Source organism: Convolutriloba macropyga, chromosome 5 (genome assembly GCF_964194025.1).
Source record: "Convolutriloba macropyga chromosome 5, txConMacr16.3, whole genome shotgun sequence".
NCBI lineage: Eukaryota > Metazoa > Xenacoelomorpha > Acoela > Convolutidae > Convolutriloba > Convolutriloba macropyga.
Window position 1 is genome coordinate 61,685,473 of NC_134472.1, and position 16,563 is coordinate 61,702,035.

General features: G+C 35.3%; 1 protein-coding gene and 1 non-coding gene across 2 annotated transcripts in view; one reads left to right on the plus strand and one right to left on the minus strand.

Annotated features, from left to right (window-relative positions):
* The window catches only part of LOC142339527 (uncharacterized), a 158,451-nt gene that overhangs the window by 103,408 nt on the left and 38,480 nt on the right, over window positions 1-16,563 (plus strand). The window contains exons 14-16 of the mRNA XM_075389630.1: window positions 4,100-4,698; window positions 8,008-8,105; window positions 10,492-10,762. Coding sequence (XP_075245745.1) covers window positions 4,100-4,698; window positions 8,008-8,105; window positions 10,492-10,762 — 968 coding nt within the window. The remainder of the gene's footprint in view (window positions 1-4,099; window positions 4,699-8,007; window positions 8,106-10,491; window positions 10,763-16,563) is intronic.
* Window positions 7,394-7,466, minus strand: Trnak-cuu (transfer RNA lysine (anticodon CUU)). The gene has a single exon. It is a non-coding gene; the product is annotated as a tRNA-Lys (tRNA).

Here is a 16,563-nt window from a genome sequence, read left to right on the forward strand (position 1 = left end):
CAGGCCTCAAATATGATTATATTCGGGATTACAGCTTTGTATAGCATTGTATTGGAATGCGATAATGCAATACACGTGCACTAATCCACAAGATTTGTGACCTAAATTGACAAAATTTGTGTTGTAAATTAGTTCAGCGTCCCTTTATGGTACTCGGGCTATTTTGACATGGGTAGCTCGGGGATTATTGGGATCACTGTTCCGCCTGTGCTAATTCTCAGAAGTTTTCTCAAACAAACTCCGCCTACCGTTTCCGGATATTTATCACTGGAGATAAGTTGAGGTCTGAAATAAGCCCACACTTGAGATTGACTGACGGCATGTTGGGTCTGGCTCCATTCGCTTTTAAGTTCGACGTTGATCAGTTCAGCTTTGCTAAACGTTCTATTATATTTGTCGAATTTAAAACTAGACTTGTAAGCATATGCGAACAAGAGTGACAGTAAGCCAAACTAGTTCAGATTTGCTTCGACATTGAAAATATCTTAATTTTGCTAGTGGTGCCTGTTGAGCAAGCGCGGACAACAGTGACACGATCTCACCGCTTTTGTCAACTGTCAGAACCACTGTTGTCCGCGCCATCACTGTTGCCCTTAGTTATAGGATAATTGACTACGGTTAGGCTGAAATGAAAAAAATTTTTGTTCATCAATGCTGTTATTAATGCTTTCATGTCGCTGAGAAGTTCAGAATGTATGCTTTTTGTAAGCTTTCTTTGCAACAAAATTTTCAACAGATTTATAGCAACGGCATTTAGTATCTGATATCAAAACTGCTATAACAAATGCCTTGAAAATAAGGTGAAAACATTCTCGTATCAGTCTGAAATAAAATTTGGAAATCAGAACTTTTGTAAAAATAGTTTTCAATTTTTTAGAAAAAAGTATATTGGTCAGTCTAGGTGGTTATGTTTCTTAGAAAAAGTATCTGCTGTTTGCCTCCAAAATTGAATTTGAGGATGTTCAAGTTGAGTTTGAATTTTGATATCTTAGTTAAACTAGTTTTGTGCTTTTGTGTTTTCGCGCAGCTAGTTGATACCTTTCACTTGAACGGACAATCAGAGGGTAGAAATTGCTTTCATCACATCTCAAGTAACTAGAAATAAAACCAAAAGCTTCTTCAAAAAGCACCATTTAAAAAAATGCCTACTTTTGCGGGCACTTCCTGCTGTGAAAACATTGAATCATGGAGCCAAAGAAGTTTTGGCGTTATCGAGCGCCCTCTCCCATCAACCCGCCGCCCCAATCCAAACCCAAACCTCAGCCCGCTTCAAACTTCTCCTGCTACAAACTCCTCTTAATGCGCCCCTACTGCTAGCATTCCTAATAGCAAGCTAGTTACTACAGAAGACAACCGCACGCCGGACTTTTGAGAGCGATTCGCCGGACGTTAATTTGTTAAGATAAATAAAAACAACAAAAGACAATGTAAACAAACATCGGGAAGTGATCGTCTGGCCACAGCCATTAGGAATAACACCTCAGCTATTGTGCAGCCGACGAGCCAACATGGAGTTTCGTTAGAAAACTCATGCCTTTTTTAATCAGTAACTGGACATGGACAAATTAATCGGGACCGATAATGTGTTTCATTTAGAACGGATGGCAGTTTTTAATAAAAAGCATGAAAAGTAAAATAGACTGAGGGAACAAAGCTGAGGGTGCAAATTTAAAAGAAAATCAACTTTTTTCTGAAAATTGGCGTTCCGAAAGTCAGCAAACTTAGAATCTTCTCAAAATGGTAAGGCATGGTTTTTCTCAGTATGGTTTTTCATCAGATAACGCACACGCTTTGTTTACGAAGCATGAATTGAAAAGGACGTTCAATTGACAGAATCTGCGTATTAAGGTCGAAAGCTCTATTATTTAGAATAAACTAATATAGAAGTCATTTTCAATTTTTTCATAATCATTGTCATTCGCATATTCAACCGACAAGATTTTTAAACCAAGAATTCGGCAACAAATAAAGCTTGTTGCCAAATACAGCAAAGGTGTCAGTTTTAAAAAAAGCAGCACGGAATTTGGGCAAACTCTGAAAATTAACAAATTTTTTTATTGTTTTCACACAAATTAAGAATAAATTGTGTGAAAACAATGAAATGTTTTCACATAAATTGTTTTCACACAAATTGTTTTCACATTCAAATTTTTTGAATGTTTTCACTTAAATTAAGATCTCTCTTAGTCAAGCAAATCAAATCTTAGTCAAACAAATCACAAATTAAGTGCTCTCTTAGTCAAATAAATCAAAAATCTCTAAGTCAAACAATTCAAGAAACTAAGACCATGCGATGGATGCGAATTGGCTGAATTTTTAAAAAAACCTTCTGAAAGGCAGCAAAACTGGCACCTTCTTAATGCAGTTTTAAGAATTTATAATTATAGGTATTTTTTTAGTACTTGGCAGACTTCATTGCATAGCATCAATGAGCTTGTAGGGTCTAGGAAATAAACCCCCCACGGAAAAACCCCCTGCCTGATTTTAATAAATAAACCCCCAGGAAAAAAACCCCACGGAAATAAACCCCCGAGGAAAAAAACCCTTTTTATCATTGAAAGAAAGACAATGAGATTGAAATGAAAATCATCAAAACCAAAACTTAAACACGCACGCCTAAAAAACAAACGCGATGTTTGGAAATTTTTAGAGGCGATACACAGACAACAAGCGCTTCAAGAGTTTACCGTGGCACAACAAAAAGGGGAAACAGGTAGTGAAAGAAAATGAAAATCATGGCAGAATAAAACGAATTGTTTATGCTGCACACGAATATCAACCATTGGAATATTTACGAGAAATTGCTTCAAACATGTCATTTTTAGAAACTGTTTCAATCTTTTGCTTTTATCTGTGTAATTGTGTAAGTCAAGTGTGGGTTTATTTCCGTGGGGTTTTTTCCTTTGGGGTTTTTTTAATTTAACTTTGGGTGGGGGGTTTTTTCCGAAACTGGAGCTTATAAGAACAAAACCGAAAGAAATGCGGGTTCTGTTGTTGGGTATTTATTTTTTATTGGTAACTATGTGCCATTATAGAACCTGAAATTTTTTGTCAGGCAGGATTATTAATTGAAGAGACAAATTTGGAAAACTGTTATGATATAAAGACAAATCATTTTAAATCTACCTGCCAAATTTGGAGGGTCTTTATAATTTCTCTGATTAATAGAGCTCATTTAACTGCATCTCAACTCAATTCCGTTGATTTTACAAGCTTATCTTGTTTCAGGGTGGATTTTTCTGGCCAAATTTGTAATAACAACTTGCGCTAATAATTATCAAACCATTGGACAATTGGGAAGAACTTTTTTAGTCGTCGCGCAGCTACTATTTCGAAAAAAGGACATCATTAATTTTTTTCTAATTTCTTCCTGAAAACCTAGATCTGTTTGAAAAGCTCACATCTCAATCGTAACTGAATTCAAAAACAGTGTTGTGGAATTGTTCTACACGGTGAAGGCTTTCGAATGATAATTTTCGTGTCTTTCTCCGAACATTATTCCTTTCTGGGGGGGGGGGGGGTCGAAACTGTTACATTATATATCACTTGGAAACAATTTTAAGATAAAATAGGGAAAAAAATGATGCAACTTCAGAATATTATCCGATTTTCATTAAATCTTGAATTTCTGTTCAAATTCTCCGAAAACTTGGCGCAGTTTCAAATTTGAAGACTGCGAAATGATGATTTTAGGACTTCATCGAAAGCAGAGATCAATTTGAGATTGCAAAATATTTTTTATTGTCATTTTTTATTTAAAAAACAGGCCACTGCCGTTGTTCTCAAAGCAAACAGTATACAGATACTGCTCACCAGATTTAATGGTCAACAGCACTGCACCGCGGATAATGTTTCAGTTCAATTTTTATACCTGGTTTATCGTTTGACGTGTTTAGTTATGTGTGAATGCATATTACTATTTGATTTAGTTTTGAAAAAAAATGAGAAATCGCACGCGATTACAGGCCTCATTAAAAGTTTCTGGAAGCGCCAGAGTGATGTGCAGTCTATTAACGGGTGTCAGTTGAAACCCAATTACTGGTGGGTTTGCTGTTAGAAAGTTATTTGTTTGTTTGAATCTGCTATATTGTGGTTGCAGGGACTTACTTGATGACCGCGATGTGGAAATTCGTGGCCTGCAACAAATGCTTGCTAATCGGGACAGTTCAAACTTTAACAACAACCCTTTCACACCCTCCACATCACCATCAGCTAATCAGAAATCATCCTCGCCTGCTGGTCAATTTGGGTTTCAGAAATCGCCGCAATTTGAGCTGAAATCCGATGAGAACCAACGGCACACTTCACCTTCGCCTTCTGGTCAGAGAAATAAGTCGCCTAGCAGTTCCAAATTGGCAAAAAACAGTGTTAACGGCTCGCCTGTATCTGCCTATATCAACAACAGAACGGTTGAGAATATGCGATTGGAGTTGCTCGAAAAGCGAGAATATATTGGCCGAATTGAAGAGAAAGTTCAGGATTTAGAACAGCAGGTTGTTACTGAGAAAACAGATCGCCAGGGTCAAAAGGACAAGGATGCCGCAACTATTCGTGAGCTTCAGTGGCAGCTGAGCCAGCTTGAGAAGCGGTGGGCTATGAATGCGAATAGGGATTCAGTGTCTGCGTTGATCAGGGGTGGACAGAGGAGTTCCTCGCCTTCTAAGGGAGCCACTTCTTTCACTGTTGGAGGTGTCCTTGGTTAGTTCGAAAAATGTTAACACTGCCGGAAGAATTCCGAAAACAACTCGAATTCGTCTTCGCCGAAAAAACTCACCTTTCGGATAACTAGTATTTACTGGCAGAACTCCTAGAAGAAAGAGTAAATAAAAATCGTACGGCACGTGACAAAAGAAAAATTGCCCAAAAAGTATATTAACTTTTTAACAAGAAAATGCGTACGAGCGTTGTTCTTTAATTGAGTTAACAATAAATGTGATAAACCATGTGGTTAAAGCAGCCTAAAGTTTACCGAAAAAATTGAAAAAGTTTACCGAAGAAGTCTGCAATTGCCAAAATGTTTTTAAAAAGTTACCAAATCAAACGGAATCTTATCACTCAAGTTCTTTATAACCTTTTATTAAACGTAAAAAAAATAAAGCAAGAAAATAAAGCAGCTTGAAAAAGCCGCTCGTGAATGAAAAATTTTGCTGGCTTAGCGAAGTTTTTTCACACCTAAATTTCTCGCATGGTTAAAAGTAACTAAAACCACACTATATTTTCTCTCCCTCCGTTTTCGAATTTTATCACAACGACAACTTTTTACTCGTTCACTTATAAAAATCATTGCCTGAGCAATTCAGAAACGACTCAAAGTCGTCTTCGCCAAGAAGTTAACCTTTCAGAGAGCTAGTTTCTTCTCGAATAACGCATCAACATAGAAAAATCACATCTTATGTCAATTTTCAGAAGCTTAGTCAAAAATTACATTGAGATGCGAGATTAGGATAATTCAGTTACAGTTTTTTATGATAAAGTTACACATACCAGCAGAAAACTTTGTTTCATGCAATTGAGATTCTGAGATTGCTCATATAATAATGGCATAGGAAATTGAGGGACAGTATATAAAAGTTCTTAATTTTCCCACTGTAGAAAAAACTGCTTTGTACAGCTAAGTGTTGTATTCAATAAGTCGTTATAGAAAATGGCTGCTAGCATTAGGTTGCAGTTCAGCTATCAATAAATGCAAAGAAAACATAACAGTGAACCAAAATTAGTGAAAATCAGCAGAATGGTTGAAAAAGCTTCAAATTAGTGTACATCTTATTTTAATTATTAAACCCCTGAATAATTTTTTGATCAAGTATATAATAACTTTTTGCACCGCATAAAGATTTTAAAACGAAGAAACAGCTTTAAAAAGTCGACGGTAATCAAAAATGTCGCTCGCTTAGTGAAAATGTTTTTGCAAATACATTTCTCTGTAAAGAAGAAGTTATGAATAAAATTACCGCATTTTTCTGGCATTCGAATTTGATCGCCGAAACAACTTTTAAACTGTATTCACTCCATGAACTTCGAGTTTGTTTGCTCGCTTTCTTATCAAAAGAAAACGTAGCTGGCAGAATCCCGGAAACAATTCGAGTAGCCGTCTTTGCCAAAAACTACATTTTTAACTTGTTTTGTAGAACAACATTAGGCAAGACCTTAGATGAATTATTTAAAGATACCACATGTTTTTTGGCGCATTTAGAGTAAACTATCTTACAGCTCAACTTCGTGCTCTCTCGGAAACACCAATATGAGCGAAAATGCTGTTCGCTCCTTTTTTGAAATCTGTTCAGCAGCTAAACCACTGCCATTTTCTGGCTTTTTCCTGCTTTCACTCCAAAAGACTAGACTTTTCAACCGCTAGCTAAAACGTGTTCTCAAGAGAACAGGAGAGCAAGTAAAGTTTCATTGAAATCAAAAAACTAATTAGAGTTTAAAAAATTAGAAAAATTCAAGTAGTTCTTCATAAAAGAAAATTACACCTGGAATAGCTTAAATTTATGTTTAGCTATTTTAATATTAACTGTTCACAAAAATTTATGCGACCCTCGCAAATCAAGAATTTGCCAAATTTCGAAGAAATCGACAAAAACTGCAAGAAATTCACGAAAATAGAGCCTTTTTTCTATTTTTGTCATTTTTAAAACGAATCCTACTTCGTAACCACAGTTGAAGCATTTGAAGACTAACATAGCTTATGAGCATTATCCCTCTATTGGAAGACAATTGAAGCAATGAAATTCATCAATGGACAAAAATTGCCTTAATCAGTATAACAATCCAGAAAATAGTTGAACATCTGAGTTAGCTTAAAGGAACTTTCAATTACCGAAAAACATCTAGATGCTATCAAACTGCCCTTATTTTAATATTCCAGCCCAGTGAAACATAAAGCAGAATATTTTAGTTAAAAGCCCAGAAGAACTGTTTAAAAAAGCCGCACGTGAACAAAAATTTTCACACGCTCTAGGATACGGCAGTATCCCCACTACAAATTTTTTATATTTCATTCTTGGTTCAAATTTTCTTTAAATAGACAATTCTCCTCCTATTCGAATCGGAAAAACATCTGTACGTAGCAGAAAAACATCTGAAAACAAAGTTCGAATTTCTCAAGTAAATTTACGCGATATTGTTACTCTTTTCCACGAACTGGTTTTAAGATATTGGATATAAGCGTGTGTAATTGAGTGACAGTAAATTTAGTTCAAATTAGCTTCAAGTATGGATATGTCTGTCACAATTTTTTGCAATGCCCGTTTTTGATCAAGCGTGATAAATAGTGGTTAACCCATATCGCGGTTCATATTATTTGCACTGCCCAAACGCAAGGGGCAGTGCAAATAAAAACTAGCAATTAAGTTGTTTATGTGGATCAATTTTCATGGAAAATAAAAAAGCTCGCCCAACGTGGGGCTCGAACCCACGACCCTGGGATTAAGAGTCCCATGCTCTACCGACTGAGCTAGCCGGGCGTGAGAAGTTCTTAATATGTATCTTTGATATATGATTGTCTCTATCTGCACATGCATTATTGTCATGAGCTGTAACAGTGAATTCACTGGCGAATGCAAAGTAAGCCGATAGGCAAGCAAGCGGACAGAAAAGCAAGCCGAAAGTTATGTAATACTTATGTAATCTATCAGAAATAATACATTGTCAGTAGTTACAATCAATACTGCGCGTAGTATTATAGTGCATAATGTATTCCAATGCACCAAAGAAACAAAAATGCGTCAATTGTTAGACATCTAGTGGGTACGGGCCTCAGCAGACCGCTGTCCATGGCCATGCCTCTCATCCGCTGTAGGATGTAATCCGGAAATAGCAGGCCGGTTATCGCGGCGAAGCGCGCCCACCGGCCCGCCAGGGGCAACTTAAAATACGGGTATCCGAAAATTTTTCGGCTTACTTGACCTCATTTCAAAATTCAGCTTGCTTGCCTATCGGCTTGCTTGACCGCCACCGAACTCACTGGTTTTCAAAGGGATAAATATGAGAAGTATCATGTTTCAGAGGACAAAGTGCACAGACTGGAGAGCGAACTAGCTGTGAAGGATGAGAAATCGGCAGAGGCTATGAGAAGCCTGGAACACAAATATGCATCCATCAAAGTAAGACCTATCAGAATTTTGATCTTTTCCATTTGTAAATCATTACGTAAAAATGTAAAACGTAAAAATGTAAAAGAGCCAAATATGGCACGTGCGCCTGAGGGGGATGCAAATAATATGCACCCACTAACCACAGCTGGAGAGCACAAACGGAAAAGATTCCGGGGATCTTTTCAACAATTGCCCCCCCCCCCTTCTGTCCATTAGTGGATCTGCGTCTGCGATTATAGCGCCATTTAGAATTGGTGTTTCATGAGAAATTTGTGGTGATTTTGTTCATTGTTTTTGTCATTTTTTGAGTTTTTCGAGTAGAATGGTTTTCAACATTTTGATATCACGAATTTTTGCATTTTTAAAACGAAATTTGAAACGTAAAAATTTTCTGATTTTATGTTTTTCGATATTTATGGGCAAGTCAAACTTTTTTTTAAGCTTGAAATTGGGACAATCGGAACTGGTCCAGCTTTTCAATAAAATTTGCGATTGTTTTCAATTTTGAAAATTTTTCTGATTTTATTGATAAATCTTCAAGAGTTCTAGCAATGATCTTTTTGTTTATTTTGTTTGATTATCTTACTTTTTCGGGTTTTTCGCCTTATGCCCCCAACTTAGTGGTCAGATATAGTACAACCCCCATCATGGTAATTATACCATAATGGGGGGGGGCTATAATTACGTTGGGGGATATAAGGGGAAAGACCCAGTTTTTCAACATTTGAGCCTGTTTGTCTTTGGGTGGCATTGTTCAATTGATCCACTGGACAGATACAGTAGTCCTAAATTTTTCATTCGATTCGTTGGATTATATTTCAGGACTTGTCCTGCTTTGTCTTTTTATTACAATTCAAAGAATTGGAATTGTATTGGGTCGTTGTCTTTTTTTTAAAGATCTGTTCACACATTTTCATGATTTTTGAAGTCAAATTGGAGTAGTGATTTTGGTCACGCCGAAACAGGAAATGGAGCGAAAAAGCGAGTGGTTTTGCGGCGTGAAATTTTTTTGCTCTAATTTTGAAGTAGGAGAAAACGGTGTTTGAACAATAATTCGTTTTCTCGCTAGTGGTTTTTTTGTTCACATGCGACAATGTGACATTGATTTTTACTGTTTTTTTCGATTTTTTGCATCTGATTTTTTTAAGAAATGTTTTTCCCAATTCACTTATAGTCCGTTCCAGGTCTAGTTTTTTTGTTTAGTTAATGAAAATTCTTTGAATTGTGCGTCAGGACTTGTCCTGCTATGTTTTCTTACTTCGTCGAATAAAATGTTTTTTTTTTGCTTTAACTTAGATCACAGCTTATTCCATATTTTGCAACTTTTATAGGCTAGTTTATTTCGCTCATTCTACTCAGTGTTCTGAGACAGCAATGGTTTACCAAATCAATCTTAAATTATCAGAATCAGTATCGAAAAACGAAATCAAAATAGAAACGGAATAAACCCATAAAACCCTTTTAAATGCCCCTAACTGAACTTCGTTCTGATAAGTTTTAGCTAACATCTCTAATGCTTTTTGGCATTGATTCTAGCCCACTGTATCTTTTAATTAAGAAACAGGAGTATATCTAACTACAAACTCCAATAAAACAGTTTGAACTTCAAAAAGGTTTTGTTACAACAATCAATTCTTTTCATTGTTCCTTCATCTGTTCCTTCAATCCCAATCGGTTTAATGGTTATCAATGGTTGCTATTTTGCGGCAATCTGCGGGGTATGTTTTGCTTTGTTAACTACCAACAGTTGTTGTTGTTATAACGAGATTGATAGCCAGGTCTTAATGTTATTCAACTCTTTGGACTGCAATTCTGGACCTATTCTACTTTGTTATTTTATAAGCCTTTTTAAGACTTTTTAAGCCTTAAAACGGAAAACAGCAATCTGCCACTTTTTGTGCCACTCGTTGACTGTTTTTATTTACTTTGTGTCATAGTTTTACTCGACAGAAGTTAGTTTTGTCGCCTGCTACTTTTTTGAGTTTTGCATTTCATAATAAGAAACTGCTTTTTGCTCACATTCATTCGACTCTTATGCTGTTTCTTTTCTGCTTTTTTGTGCACGACTTTATATCTTAAATTTAACTAGAAGACAGTTTTGAAGCTAAATCGAGTGATTAGGTTTGCTATCATAAATGATTTAACGAACTTTATCAATGTTTTTGGAGGCTGCTTGAAATCTTGAATGTCACTGATGGAGTCTTATCTAGTAAATGCTATTAATTTAGGAACACCCAGACAACCGATCAGGTTAAATTATGTCGAAGATTGTTTTTTCTATACATTGGAATTTTAAAAAGGGACTATAGGTTGCATCTTCAACACCGATAATTTTCATAATCCATCGAAATAAGATGTTTTTATAAAGTTCAACTTTTGCGATCGGCCTGTTTAGACACAGTATGAGTTCAAACTAAAGAAGCTGGAGTCGGAGCTTTCTGTCGCTCGGAATGAACTCGCACTGGCCACACTAGGCTCAGACTCAGCGAACAAAAACGCGGCAAGAGGCAGCAGTCGATCGCCGAGAAACAGCATCTATCTTGAGCAAGAGTTAGAAGTTGTCCGACAGAGGGGCAATGAGAAAATAGCGCAGCTCGAGGGACAATTGAAAGATCTCAAAAAGCAATTGACCCAAAGTCACCAAGCGTCCAAAGACGTGAAATCAAGCAAGTTGCTCTTTGCCTATTTAAGTAATTGGATTTTTGGACAAATGTTTGTGTACTTCGTAACATGAACCATTAAGTAAAATCGATCGTTAGTGTCATTGAAACCAAACACGAACATGTACCAGATTTAAAATATGACTCGTTTTGTGCCACAGTTTTGAAACTTTTTCGATCTAATTTTTACTTATTCAACGGATGTCTTTCTGTTAATTTTCAATTTTGGTAATAAAACTAAAGAAACTTAAAAAAAATGTATATCAAAAATATCATTTCTTTTCGTACTGCTTAATTTTTCAAATGTAATTATGGATAATACGATAAGAGCAATGCAGGTTTATCCCCATAGTGTAATCATCAATAATTACATCAGCCATGACTTTAGAATATAACAAGGAGGCTCGGTAATGTGCGTTCGCAAATTAAGTTCCGACCCTCATCATAATATTTTTTGCATAATTGTCTATTAAATGAGGAACAGATAAAACAACCCAAAAACTAAGGATTTTTCAAAAAAAAAATGGTTTATGGACAAGAAGATTGCATCCAACGCAAATAATCTGGAGTAGTAAAAAACACCGCATTAGATTGATGCGTTCTGCCATTACTAAGAGAGCGAGGCTAGACGAAATACAAAATCAAACAACAACAAAAAACATTAATTACATCTAAAATTTTATGTCCATTAAAAAAACTTGATAACAAAGACAAGATAGCGTCAGATAAAACTGAAACTAAACAAAATAACTTGTACTTATTTGAAATGATTTGGTACCAGTCCATAATAAGGCTCGGTAACAATTAGACAGAAAAACAAAAGTTATGAAAACTTTTAGATGTCAACTGAAAACATCCAAATATTTTACATTAACTTATCCCTCTAATGCCTCTATAGAAGGGCATTAAGATCTGTCACTTCAATTTTATATGCGGTTACAAAACGAATAACAAATAGAGACAGCAAGTAAAAACTCAATTAAAACATGCGAGAAAACGCTGTCGATGCCGTAAAGCCACAAAAAAATAGAAAAAGAGGAAAAAATAAGAAATACTTTTGTATTCTTCGAAAACAATTATTTTCGTCTACAAAAGAACGTCAAATATAGACAAAAATCAAAAATTTAATTTTTTTAAACCAGTAAATTCATAACAAGCTCTTTAAAAACACTAAATTATGTACACTTACACCTTCCCAAGACAACAATGTTGTCATATATGACCTGTAATTAACAAAACTAGGTAACAAATAGACAAAAAAGTACAAATATTTGAAGTTAAACAGATTTTTTTTAAAATTTTTCAAAACAATTATTTTCAAAGTCACGAAAGCCATCAGCTATCAATTCAAATCAAAATATAGGCTCATTTATTTCCCCGTAAAAACCAACGGGATCTGCCATTATCCGGGAAATTTCATAGGACTAAAAAGACAAAGTGAAAACGATAGTTAAAAACAAAGGAAAAAAAATAAATTCTTCGAGAAATGGGTGTTGAAGCCGTAAAAACAATCTATGCCTCTAAAGACTTTTATATGTTAAACAGAATTTTTAAATATTTAGTCAAAATTTTAGCCGAAAAAATGAAATCAAAATAAAAATAGTCAACAATACTTTTTTGTCTTTAAAACAAAATCAACAGTACTATTGTTAAAAATTTTAACATATTTTAGCAAAATTGGCCAAATTTAAGGCAAAAATTCAGGAAAATGTGAATAAAAATAAGGCAAATTGGTCTAATATTCACAAAAATTAAACCATGATAAATCGTTCTAGAAAACGAAATGCAAAAAAAAATTCAATTCCATACTCTGCACTGGACGGGCTTTTTAATGATACCACTCAGAACTCTATACAATGAATATGTCGATCGGTCAAAATTGTCTGAACAAAAAAAACCCATTTGAGTATATAGTTCCTCCACCCTCAAGAGGGTCGAAACAAATAGTCTTTAAGTAATTTAAATTTAAGCGTTTTGAAATTTAAGCTCTAATTGATTTTTTGGATATCTTATTTGCGTTGCAATTGTTGCCTTTTTATTATTAATGCTCGTTAAAGTGCTCTCTCTCTCTCTCTCGCTTGATCAATTTTTAGGCTGACGCCATTAACCTTTCATCCTCGAAAATGGGATAAATCAGAGGGCATTTAATCTCTGAGCACCTCTTTTAGAGCTCTGCTAGTCTGTGATGCAAGAGTACAATTCGTACAATAAAGTCATAGTGTAAAGGGCCGCTCGGCGCCCTCACTCTAGCTCTAACCGCCCCCACTCCCTCTTGGAACCCCCCCCCCCAATGCGCCCTTCTATTTCTAATGCTGGCCTCTTTCCTCGGGTTTCTCCGTTTGAACCACCTTTTCTGTCAATTGTTAATAGTTTAATGAAATAAAAACTAATCGTGTTGCGAGTATTTTTGGCCAGTAATTGTTTTGGAGTCGCAATTAGTAAAATTTTCATCAGATGCTTTAGCAGTTTTTGTTGTCGGATACTTTTCCTTTGTTTATTTACCTGCTATTGTTTCAAAATGATTAGCATAATTAATAAGGTGTTCGTTATGTCAGTTAGGGTGGAATTCTTCCGGCAAATTAAGTTCGGACCCTCATCATAATATTTTTTGCATAATTGTCTATTAAATGAGGAACAGATAAAACAACCCAAAAACTGAAGGATTTTTCAAAAAAAAAATGGTTTATGGACAAGAAGATTGCATCCAACGCAAATAATCTGGAGTAGTAAAAAACACCGCATTAGATGGATGCGTTCTGCCATTACTAAGAAAGCGAGGCTAGACGAAATACAAAATCAAACAACAACAAAAAACATTAATTACATCTAAAATTTTATGTCCATTAAAAAAACTTGATAACAAAGACAAGATAGCGTCAGATAAAACTGAAACTAAACAAAATAACTTGTACTTATTTGAAATGATTTGGTACCAGTCCATAATAAGGCTCGGTAACAATTAGACAGAAAAACAAAAGTTATGAAAACTTTCAGATGTCAACTGAAAACATCCAAATATTTTACAATAACTTATCCCTCTAATGCCTCTATAGAAGGGCATTAAGATCTGTCACTTCAATTTTATATGCGGTTACAAAACGAATAACAAATAGAGACAGCAAGTAAAAACTCAATTAAAACATGCGAGAAAAAGCTGTCGATGCCGTAAAGCCACATTTCGCCCCTAAAAATGTTTGATTGTGCCTTCGTCGATAAACCCAAAAATATGTTATGTGACATCTCATTAATGAGACTAGGTAAAGATTTAACAAAAAAATAGAAAAAGAGGAAAAAATAAGAAATACTTTTGTATTCTTCGAAAACAATTATTTTCGTCTACAAAAGAACGTCAAATATAGACAAAAATCAAAAATTTAATTTTTTTAAACCAGTAAATTCATAACAAGCTCTTTAAAAACACTAAATTATGTACACTTACACCTTCCCAAGACAACAATGTTGTCATATATGACCTGTAATTAACAAAACTAGGTAACAAATAGACAAAAAAGTACAAATATTTGAAGTTAAACAGATTTTTTTTAAAATTTTTCAAAACAATTATTTTCAAAGTCACGAAAGCCATCAGCTATCAATTCAAATCAAAATATAGGCTCATTTATTTCCCCGTAAAAACCAACGGGATCTGCCATTATCCGGGAAATTTCATAGGACTAAAAAGACAAAGTGAAAACGATAGTTAATAACAAAGGAACAAATAAATTCTTCGAGAAAGGGGTGTTGAAGCCGTAAAAACAATCTATGCCTCTAAAGACTTTTATATGTTAAACAGAATTTTTAAATATTTAGTCACAATTTTAGCCGAAAAAATAAAATCAAAATAAAAATAGTCAACAATACTTTTTTGTCTTTAAAACAAAATCAACAGTACTATTGTTAAAAATTTTAACATATTTTAGCAAAATTGGCCAAATTTAAGGCAAAAATTCAGGAAAATGTGAATAAAAATAAGGCAAATTGGTCTAATATTCACAAAAATTAAACCATGATAAATCGCTCTAGAAAACGAAATGCAAAAAAAAATTCAATTCCATACTCTGCACTGGACGGGCTTTTTAATGATACCACTCAGAACTCTGTACGATGAATATATCGATCGGTCAAAATTGTCTGAACAAAAAAACCCATTTGAGTATATAGTTCCTCCACCCTCAAGAGGGTCGAAACAAATAGTCTTTAAGTAATTTAAATTTAAGCGTTTTGAAATTTAAGCTCTAATTGATTTTTTGGATATCTTATTTGCGTTGCAATTGTTGCCTTTTTATTATTAATGCTCGTTAAAGTGCTCTCTCTCTCTCTCTCTCTCTCTCTCTCTCTCTCTCTCTCTCTCTCTCTCTCGCTTGATCAATTTCTAGGCTGACGCTATTAACCTTTCATCCTCGAAAATGGGATAAATCAGAGGGCATTTAATCTCTGAGCACCTCTTTTAGAGCTCTGCTAGTCTGTGATGCAAGAGTACAATTCGTACAATAAAGTCATAGGGTAAAGGGCCGCTCGGCGCCCTCACTCTAGCTCTAACCGCCCCCACTCCCTCTTGGAACCCCCCCCCCCCCCCAATGCGCCCTTCTATTTCTAATGCTGGCCTCTTTCCTCGGGTTTCTCCGTTTGAACCACCTTTTCTGTCAATTGTTAATAGTTTAATGAAATAAAAACTAATCGTGTCGCGAGTATTTTTGGCCAGTAATTGTTTTGGAGTCGCAATTAGTAAAATTTTCATCAGATGCTTTAGCAGTTTTTGTTGTCGGATACTTTTCCTTTGTTTATTTACCTGCTATTGTTTCAAAATGATTAGCATAATTAATAAGGTGTTCGTTATGTCAGTTAGGGTGGAATTCTTCCGGCTATGTTTTTTTGTTTCGTCGTATTTCGCTAATTTTTAATTGCTCTCAAACGAAGTTTGTAGCAATTATATTAGTCCTGTCGGTATGCGATTTTTCGCTTGACCAATTTTTTGCCTGACACATTTGACTTTTCGTCCTCAAAAATGGGATAAACAGGTTGCTCCAGCGGGCATTAAGTGCTCTTAGAGCCTTTCAGCTCACTAGTCTTCAAGTATGTGATTCACAGAATCTGTTATGGAGACTTATGCTTATGGTGCGAAGGGTGCTTCATAAAGATTGACCCCCCCCCCCCCCCACCACTGCTGCCCCCCCCCACTGTTGCCACCCCATCAGACCCCCGGTCTCCCCCGCTACGCTCACTTATGCCCCTTCAATTAAGCTAAAGCTAGCCTCACTAAACCGTGCCTAGCTACTGATGAAGCCAACCGCTCGCCGGTCGTTTGAGAGCAATTCGCCCGACGTTAGTCGGTTATGTTTTCATTTTTTGTTTGTTCACACATCTTAGTTGAAAATGCCAAATTTTCAGATTTTATCTTTAAAAAAAGCATAACATGTTCTTGCCGAGAAATATTTGCACTAACTAAAAAAGATACGAGGCACCTATTGTTGCAGAAAAAAATTCTACATTTTTTAAATTGACACATTTGTTTGATAGTTTAAGTTGTTTGATTTTAAGATGCTTAAATTTTATCTGACACTTTTTGTGAGGGTGGTATCCTCCGACGTCCCTTTGCACCCACATTTTCACATGTTACAGCATATTGTTTTGCATTTCATACAATGTTATATACAATTATGCACAGACGGCATTAACAATTTAATTAAACAGCGAAGTTTTGAAATTAAAACTTTTACAGTGGTTGAAATTTGGGTATAAAGTAAGCAGACAAATAGTAAAGCGTGTTTTTGCTGTTTTTGCGCTTATCTTTAGACAATCATATTTAG